Raw genomic sequence first — 10,398 nt, forward strand, 5'->3', positions numbered from 1 at the left:
TCACAGAAATTGCACTAGTTACATTAACTTCTATAACACAGTTTCCTGGTTAGTGTTCTCTTGTTATGTTCAAAAACTTAAAAATTATAATTTACAAGGGGATGCTAGAAATGTCCAGCAATTCTGTCAGCATGTGCAATGTGATGATGGGTTAACATTTTGAATATAATCTTTGATCAGAACAGGGAAACACGTGGATAAAGCAAATGTGGAGGATGGAACGGCAAGTAAACACGCACCCTGGCAACTCTCATTTTATCACTAAGAAGTTACTAGGTCGAAAAGCAGACAGGTAGTGCTCAACTGGAAAATCGATGTTAGATCATATAGCCAAGTCCGCTCTGAACAATTTGAAGTTTCTTCCAAACAAATTTGAATTATCGAGTGCTTCAAATTAAGTAACATAAATGACATAGAAAATGAACCAGTTAGCAAAAAAAAAAAAAGCACACTGTATAAAGAGCAGTGGATTCCAAGATCATGATAAACAAGCAGCTGGAAGACATATAGGGGGGGGGGGGGGGGTGAAGGCAGTGGGGATTAATGCAAATGAAATATTGGTTCAGAATCAATTGAGTGTTTGGAAGGCATTAGTTCAGCTCAACCCACCAGACAAGTTCAGTTAAAACAGCACATCAGTAAATCCTATATAATCACGACGAGATGCATGGGAAAGGGTCCCCACACTGTTCAACTTGTTCATGGGCATTCCCACACCGCATGTGTACAGTGTGATCACTTTGCCATCTCCCAAGTTCCCCGGGTTGAAACCTGGGTGGGTGGGCAGAGAGAGAACGAGTGAACGATTCGATTCACTCAATGTGGTTATGCCATTAATCGAGCCACATGAGCAAGTTTCAGGACTTTTTTTCTCTCCCCCTCGCTGCGGAAACTGCAGCTTTGCTTTATTGCATCCTCGGATTCTTTCAGTCTGAGATCACTTTATTTACAGCAAAAGCTGCCACCCATGTCATGCAAAGTCTCACACTGGGAGCTGGGCTGACCCACTGTGCAACCATCATTGGCCCATGAAGAACTCCCCTCCCCCTGTGCTGGGCTTTATTCTGGGGGGGGGGGGGGACACAAATCTCGGCCTAGACAGGTAACACATAGGGGGGAGGGTTAACCCGCCTAGAGGTCAGCCTGCAGCCCGAGGCCTCTCTCTCCCTCACCTGCATAGTGGTCGAAGACGGTCGGCACATACTCTTCAGGAAAGGCGTCGTTAGCGTAACTCATGAGCAGACAGGTCTTCCCCACCGCCCCGTCGCCCACCACCACACACTTCAGCATGTCCCGCCGCTGCTGCTGGCGGGGTGGCGGCCGCGGTCGCTGCGGCTCTTTCCCAGCCCCCGGCATCGTCCTCAGCGCCGGCCCTTCGCCATCTGGCGCGGCCTCTCTCTCTCTCTCTCTCTGCCGGTCGCTCCCTGCCCCACTCTCCCAGCCTCGCGCGCTCCCTCTCCTGCCTCAGGAAATGAGTTTCCCGGTAAATCCAAATTAGGAGATGTGCAAAGCGGCAGCTAATACAATGGGAGCTCTGTATGTGTGTGACGGAACTGCGCCAGGATCTTTACTTTAAATCCCAACAGCGTCTGTTTCCTTCTGTGTGCTTTTTGTGTAAAAAAAAAATCAGTATCCAACCCCGTCTCCCTCTTTCCTTTTTAAACGAGATTGTCTTTAACCTTTCCGAGCGTCGGAAACCTGCACCTTTATTTGACGGGTGCTGGAATGCAGGCTCCATTTCAAATCGACTCTGGGTGTAATCTGATAGTTCATGTGCACGGCATGGGAGCGAGCAGATAATGTGCTCGCTGTGAGGGGAGATTGCTGAAGCAACAGCACTTTTGTCATTGGGATCCCCACGAGATTTATGAGCGTGGCTGACATTAAATTGCAGAATCTGATCAGGTCCAATAAATAGTTCAATATTTATGAATCGAAAGACGAAGAAGCGTGACAACCTCGTGTTAGTATTATTATTGGCAACTGATCCGCATGTCACTTCAGTGACTGATGCGGAGGTTATATTACGACCACAACTGACCTCCAAAGACCCATATATTGTGTTAGTGGAAAAGAAAAATCTGGCTTGTCAACTTCTTTGTCAGTCATCTTGTCTTCAATGCAAAAGGACGAGTTTGGACATTGTTGAGAGGGGCGCGTTGCACTTTTCGATACACTTGTATATTTTGGTACCCTCGTTGAAGGGGAGCCACATCATGTATTAAAAAAAAAATATCGAGTCGAAACAAACTTATTTGAACTCCGAAATAAGTATCTCCAGCCGAATGCTTCGAAAGTTAGTGTTTCTAAAACAGAATGCAATCTAAAACTAGAGTTGTAACATAGAGCGTTTTAAGCTGCCGTTTTCGATTTTCTAAAGACAAATCATGGTGAATTGTCTCAGAGTCGCATATGAATATGTATATTTGCTTATGGATGAACCTTTAAAATGTTTTTTTTGTTTGCCTGCCTGCTGAAAATCCATTGTCACCTCTCCCAGAAATCATGCACAGGTCATTCGAGTAAGCTCTCTTTATTGTCGATGATTCTGTTCGAAACTCAAAAGAAAAACTCCGCGGCTGTGCCATTGAAAATGTGTATGTTTTCCGGACTGCTGTTTCCTGTGATAATGTATTCAGTGGTAGTGGAACTTTCTCTGGAGTGTAAATATTTATCTTAAGTGTAGAACATACAGGCACAAAATACAGAGACCTTAAAGGACGATTCCCTCCTCGTGTAGGTAACTGATGCCACCAACCCCGTCCCCACATATGCCCCCAGAAACAAAACTTCGAAAGGAAACAGGAAGTTAAACAATATTTAATTTTAACCATGGGAAATTGTAGCGAATTCAAATATTCCAATCGTTTAGTTGGAATCCGATATGTTTAAATCTAGACCCAATAAACCGGTTTAGGTGGGAACGTGGTTGACCTTGGTTATAGAAGAAGCATAGAAGAAAGGAGGAGGAGGCCATTCATTATGATCATGGCTGATCATCAGGTTCAATACCCTGATCCCCCCCCCCCCCTCCCCTCCCCCCATCCCTTTAGCCCCAAGAGCTATATCAAATTCCTTCTTGAAATTACACCACATTTTGGCCTCAACTACTTTCTGTGGTAGCGAATTCCACAGATTCACCACTCTCTTGAGTGAAGAAAGTTCTCCTCAACTCACTCCTAAAACGTTTGCCCCTCATCCTCAAACTATGACCCCTAGTTCTGGACTCTCCCACCATCTTTCGGAACATCCTTTCTGAATTTACCCTGTATAATCCTGTTAGAAATTTGTAAGTTTCGATGTTTAAACAATTTTCCCCAAGGAAATATGTGCTGAAACGTGTAGTGGAAGGAGGGGGGAATCGCTCACCCCGCCTTCCAGACAGTCATCCCTGGAGATGGGATCGTTTTTGTCATTTCAAATTAGCTTAAATTCGCAGAGACCTTGTGTTTCAAGAGAAACAAATTCTGATCACGTTATAGGTATTCCCAATTTAAGAAAGATGAAATCCTGTTTTTGTATATGTGAGTGTTGTAGAAATCAACAATTATTAAAGAATATTTATTAATAACCTTATATTGTCACAAGTATGAAGTTACTGTGAAAAGCCCCTAGTCGCCACATTCTGATGCCTGTTCGGGTAAGCAGATCCGACAACATATCTTCTGAAATTATTATGGAACATGAATTTCTAAGATGCTGAAAATGACTATGACATCTCTCCTAACCATAGAACTGTGGAATTCCTACAGTGCAGAAGGAAGCCATTCGGCCCATCGAGTCTACAATAACCCTCAAAGAACATTCCTACCTCAGCCACTCCCTGCCCTATCCCTGTAACCTCACCTAACATGCACATCCCTACACTCTATGGGGCAATTTAGCATGGCTGTGGGAGGAAACTGGAACACCTGGAGGGAACCCACTCAGACACAGGGAGAAAATGCAAACTTCACACAGACACCCAATTCCCTGCCACTGTGCCACAACATATAAAGGCATGCCAGAAAGCACATTACCTTGGAGTTGAGAGTAATTTAATGGCCTATTGGAAAGGAACATTGCCGTTCAAACTTAATTGATACAGTGTCAAAAGCTCTGAAATAAATCTTAATAAACCTTAAAGCAAAGTGCCAGGGTCCCGGGTTCGATTCCCGGCTTGGGTCACTGTCTGCGTGGAGTCTGCATGTTCTCCCCGTGTCTGTGTGGGTTTCCTCAGGGTGCTCCAGTATCCTCCCACAAGTCCCTAAACACATGCTTGTTAAGTGAATTAGACATTCTGAATTTTCCATCAGTGTACCCAAACAGGCGCAGGAGTGTGGTGACTAGGGGATTTTCACAGTAACTTCATTGCAATGTTAATGTAAGCTTACTTGTGATACTAATAAAAATTATTAAAAGAGAAATGTACCTTTCTCTCATTAGTGTAGCACCTGCATTCACTGGGGAAAGACAACCATTGTTTGTTTGACGCATGTATAGGCTTTAGATAAGTTCTTATTTTAGGTACTTAACATTATGGATTGTTTAATATGAAAATGCGGCGAGATATGCAATACATTTATCACCCCCTCACCCTGCTCTAATTCCTGAAATGTGATATTCTGATGACAATACTCATTTTGATCTGATTTATTTAGTTAGAAGATCTTTTATCTGCTTTGAAGTGAGTAGAGATTAATCATTTGGTAGTACAGAACTTGAGTATTGCTGAAAGAAGAGACCTGCTGTCTAACCTTTTTATCTTGTTCTGGTCAGGACAGATTGCAGGATTACCAACGTGCACCACAGGAGAAGAGAGTGCTGATTGGTTGGCAAATGGACTCTGATTGGTAGAACAGTTAACTGCTCCCTGCTGCATTCTCCATGGCAACGCCTCTATCAATCATTAGAGTAGAGATCGCTGGCTCAACTGTGAATTTGATGTATTAAAAAAAAGTTAAAACTCCAGAAACATTTAAAATTCCTTCACTGAATTCTAGCTCATTGAATGTATGTGGCTAATAATTAAGGCCTATGGACACAGGCAGTAAAGTGCGAGGTGATGATAGGTTGGGCCACCTGTAGTATATTAATCCACAAACAGGTAGACCCATTGTTACGGCCTGTTCCTGCTCCGCTAAACTGACTTCATCCTATCTTAATTCTATTTTTCCTCCCCTTGTCCAGTCTTTTCCTACTTAGAACTATGATGCTTCTGATGTCCTCGGTCACTTTAACCATTTCATGATCTGAATGGTCTTCTTGGATATTCAATCCCTTTACATCTCCATCTACAACTTCAACCCCCACCAGGTTGATCTGGAAACTCTCTGCTTCTTAACCAGATACACAACCAGTCCCTGTCCACCACCATCCTCCTCCGCCTGGCTGAACATGTTCTCACTTTGAACAACTTCTCCTTCAACCCCACTCATTTTCCCCAAATACAAAGTGTTGCTATCATACCACCATGCTGTCTGCATTGTTCAGAGCTTTGTTTGACTTTTTGTGGAATGTACGGAACAGTTTTTGTTTCAGCCCTACTCATCCTCCACTTTCACCTCTTTTGCTGGTACATTAATATCTGTATCGGAGCCATTTCCTGCTCTCTCACTGAACTAGAAAGTTTAATCAACTTTCCTTCCACTTCCACTGATTTATCCTCAGAAGATCTACCTCAACTCTTCTCCTCCCTTCTTTGACTTCTCTCCATTTCTGGGGATAGGCACTCAAAGTTCACGATGAGGCACTGGCATTTGAAGCAACTTCAACTACACTTCTTCACAACATGCTTCCTGCAGGACTGCACACATTATCCCAGTTTCTCTGTGGCCCTTGCAATTGATCTGCAACCTTCCATTCTCTCTGTTTTCACTGCGTTTTGAGAGTTTCAGGGTCTTTGAACATTTTGAAGGTAGAGCTCGATAGATCATTGATTAACAAGGAGGTGAAAGGTTATTAGAGTAGGCAGGGATGAGGGGTTGAAGTTACGATCAGATGAGCCATGACTTTATTGAATGGTGGAGAAGGTTTGAGGGGTTGAATGGCCTACTCCTATTCCTAATTCGCATGTTCATACACTAATGTTTTCAATATGTCTTTTATACCCAATCAATGATCCCAACCACTCTTACCCCGCGACCCCACCTCCACAATATTTGACCATGTTTATATATTTCACTTACCTCTGCTCTCACTCTTTACCCATTCATCCCAGAACCATGAGAGGGTTCCAATTGTCCTCACCTTCCACCGTGCAAAGCTCTGTATATAATGATTGGACGCCATTTCTGCCACCTCCAGAATGATTTCACTATCAAAAACATCTTCCCCTCTGTTTCCAACAGTCCAAAGGGATTGTTCCCTCAGTGACATCCTGATCCATTGCTCTGACACCTCCAATACTCTTCCCTTTCCTACAGCACCTTGCTGTTCAAGTGCAGGAGATGAATCACCTGTTCGTGTGCCTCCTCCCTTCTCACTGTTCTAATATAACAAATCCCGAAAGACGTGCTGTTAGGTGAATTGGACATTCTGAATTCTCCCTCAGTGTACCCGAACAGGCACTGGAGTGTGGTGACTAGGGGATTTTCACAGTATTGCAGTATTCATTGCAGTGTTAATGTAAGCCTACTTGTGACACCAATAAAGATTAATAACTAGCAATTCACTTGTACTTGTTTCAATTTACTGCATTTGCTGCTCACAATGTGGTCTCTAACTTGGGAAGACCAAACACAGACTGGATGACTATTTTACAGAACATTTGCCTGTCGTTTTAATTCTCCACTTTGCTTTAACTCTGACCTTTCTCTCCTTGGCCGGCTATGGTGTTCAAATTAAGCTCAATGAGGAACAGCATCTCATCTTTTGACTGAGAACATTGTAGCGATCTGGAGGCAATATTAAGTTCAACAATTCTAAATTCTAACTCCCATCTTTTATCATGTTTTGCTAGTTTGTTTTTTTTCTCTTGTTTCTGTCTTATTTCCTGTTTTCCTTTCAGGCGACAGCAATTCAGGATCCTGCCGTTCATACTTTAGGCACATCTTTTGTTTCTTTGCTCGTTCCTTTACCATTTCCTTTAGCCTTGTAGCTTAACCTTGGGCCATTTAATATCTCTGCCCTTCACCCTTTTGTTTTTCCTCCCAATCCACCCCCAACCACATCACCACCCCTTGCTCAAAATCTATTACATTTCTAACTTCTCTAGTGGAAAGTCCCAGACCTGGAATGTTAACTTTGTTTCCGTCTCCACAGCCGGACCTACTGAGTATTGCCAGCATTTTCTGTTGTTATTTCAGATTTCCAACATCGCAGCACTTTGCTTTTGGCATTATGAGTTATCACTCTTTCAGATTCACAACACTCCTCAGTAGCTGCACAAAGGGTAAAGGATTAAAGCTTTAATTGTAAAATTTGTTTGCTATGCCTGTTTCCCGATTCCAAATGGTGAATGTTTGACCAGTCAAGTACAGTGGGCGGGATTCTCCCATACCCGGCGGGGCGGTGGGTCCCGGCAGGACAGAGTGGACTGAAGCACTCCGGCATTGGCCTGCTCCAAAGGTGTGGAATCCTCCGCACCTTCAGGGGCTAGGCTGGCGCCAAAGTGATTTGCACCCCGCCGGCCGGCGTGGAAAGCCTTTGGCGCTACGCCAGCCGGGACCGAAGGGACTCCGCCAGCCGGCGAGAGTCCGCGCATGCGCGGGAGCGTCAGCGGCTGCTGACATCATCCCCGCGCATGCGTGGGGGGGGGGGGGGGTCACCTACGCGTCGGCCATCGTGGAGTCTGACACAGCCGACTCATAGGAAAAGAGTGCCCCAATGGCACAGGTCCGCCCGCAGATCGGTGGGCCCTGATCACGGGCCAGGCCACCATGGGGGCACGCCCCAGAGCCAGATCGCCCCCCCCCCCCCCCAGGACCCCGGAGCCCGCCCAGGCCGCCAGGTCCTGCTGGTAAGGGATCTAGTCTGATCCACGCCGGCGGGACTGGCAAAGAACCAGCAGGACTTCGGCCCATCGCGGGCCGGTGAATTCGGGCAGCACCGGGGCCCATTGAGTCGCGCCGGTCCCCGCCATTCTCCGAGGCGGGCAGCGCGATTCACGCCTCGCCAACTTTTGGTGGGCCGGAGAATTCACGCCGACCCCCGGCGATTCTCCGACCCAGTGGGGGGGGGGGGGTCAGAGAATCCTGCCCAGAGTGTCAGATTATGGGCTCTTTACTAGAAGCATTATTGAATGATTCTGGGCTCTTGGTGTAAGAAGGTGAACAATTGTCAATGTATTTCCACTAGGCAATTTTACAAAAACCTGTAGAATGAAACTTCAAAGTAAACCACTTGGTGGTGTTTAACCTCATAATTCACAATTTGGAAGTTGATTATGTCCAAGAGAGATCAGTGGTGTGTTCTCAAAGTGACCCAAAAGAAAACTTCTGGTGCTGTAGCTATTATCAACTAGGTGACAGGTTAGGTCAACTACAATGAAAGGCATCAAGAAGACATGAGAAAAAACCTGTGCAAGAATCCAGGAGAATGAACCAGTTTTTCATGTTTTACAACTCTCCCAATTTTTATTTCCATGGAGTAGACAGAGGGCTATCAAGATTAGTTCCCCATAATTATTCCCTAAGATCTCTTGCCTGAAGGATATAATCTTTTGATTTAATTTGCAATGGAGTCCAGGGAACCACTTTTACTGGAGACACTTCAATAATCATTAGAAGATAATTCATGTAAAAATCAAATGCATGCACTTTACAAAGATGAAGTCACACCAAAAGGCTAATTTATCTGGCACATCAGATGGTTCAAAAAGAGAAGTAGCACTCGATAAAACAGTTTTAGTGTGAACATATGCCAAATCTAAACAGTGGTTCATACCGTACAGAATCATTTTATTTACACAGAGGAAATAATGATTTCCACCATTCTAAACACAGAAAATATGGGACAGAAGGAGACCATTCAGCCCATCATGTCTGCTAGCCACAAAATGAGTTATCTAATCTGCTTCCAAGATATTGGTCACTAACCCTACAGGTTAGGGCATGTCAAGTGCATATCCAAGTACATTTTAAATGCAATGAGATTTTTTGCATTGATCACCCTCTCAGCCAGTGAATTCCAGATCCTCACCATCCTATCAGCGGACAAACCCCCCTCTAATTCTGTCAATTATTTAAACTTCACTTCTCCTGGTTATTGACCACTCTGCTAAGGGAAATAGATCCTTCCTATCCACTCTACCTGGGTTCCTCATCATTTTTTACACCTCGATTAAATTTCTCCCCAGCCTTTGGTTTAAGGAAAACAATTCTAGGCTAGTCCAACCTCTCTTCATAGCGAATATTCTCAATTCCTGACAACACCCTTGTAAATCTCCTCTGTATCCTCTCAAGCACGACCACATCCTGCAATGCAGTGACCAGAACTGCACAGGCTTTGGCCTAACTTGTGTTTTGCATAGCTCTGGTGTAACCTTCCTGCTCTTCTGTTCTGTGCAGTGGCTAACAAAGAAAAGTATCCCATATGTTTTAGCCACCGTGAGTAAAGGACCTGGAGCTGCTGTGCGCCCGAGGGTTGTTCAGTCGATGATCGGAGGTAGCTTTCGAAGCAGGCTAGCCAGTGGCCGAAGGCCGACGTGGCGTTGGCTGCTTGAGGGTGCAGCTGTAGGCGATCAGGCTTGATACGAAGTTCCATCGCTGTAATATCTCCGCTTAATAAATTGATGCACTATCAATTACGACAAGACGAGACTAGAGAATAATCGAGGCTTTATTAAGCAGAGATGTGTGGCCTCCTGCAGCTGCTACCAGAATGGGAGCAGCTCGGTGTGCACACACATTTATATGCCACCTACTGGGCGGAGCCAGCAGACAGTAATTTACCCCGTACCTCTAGTACAGGAGCCTTATCGTACTACATCTAATATACAGTTAGTGGTGACTACCACAAAAGCCAGGAGAACCCGCTCCCGGAATCTACCTGACTCGCAATGCCTCGCAAAATCCAACGCGATCTCGTGAGACGTTGTGATGCACATCCTGCCCATTAAGGGATTTTCACAGTAAGTTCACTGCAGCATTAATGTAAGCCTACTTGTGGCACTAATAAAGATTATTCTTGTGGGCAGAATCACTTTTTGACAAATCTGCATATTAGAGTGAGACAGCCAGTCTGACTCTAATGTGCAGATTCCCGAGGTACTGGAGGCTTTGGGATTCATCCCCTTCACCTCAGAGCAGTGTCTGTCAAACTTTTTTTCTGGTGACCCATTTTTACAAAATGGCCGCCTCGCATGACCCACGGCATGTTCACAATAGATTTTTCATAGTTACTTTTTGAAACATCACATATATTGTTGGCACTTCTGTATTATTAAATGTAAAAAATTGTGAATTAAAATATATTTTC

The 10,398-nt window shown here is 44.6% G+C and overlaps 1 protein-coding gene across 1 annotated transcript in view; it reads right to left on the reverse strand.

The window, feature by feature from the left end:
• The window catches only part of rhoj (ras homolog family member J), a 64,325-nt gene extending 62,805 nt beyond the window's left edge, over nt 1-1,520 (reverse strand). The window contains exon 1 of the mRNA XM_038775343.1: nt 1,173-1,520. Within this exon, the coding sequence (XP_038631271.1) occupies nt 1,173-1,356 (184 nt within the window). The 5' untranslated portion in view covers nt 1,357-1,520. The remainder of the gene's footprint in view (nt 1-1,172) is intronic.
• Nucleotides 1,521-10,398: the final 8,878 nt, after the last annotated feature.

Source organism: Scyliorhinus canicula, chromosome 2 (genome assembly GCF_902713615.1).
Source record: "Scyliorhinus canicula chromosome 2, sScyCan1.1, whole genome shotgun sequence".
In the NCBI taxonomy this organism is placed as follows: Eukaryota; Metazoa; Chordata; class Chondrichthyes; order Carcharhiniformes; family Scyliorhinidae; genus Scyliorhinus; species Scyliorhinus canicula.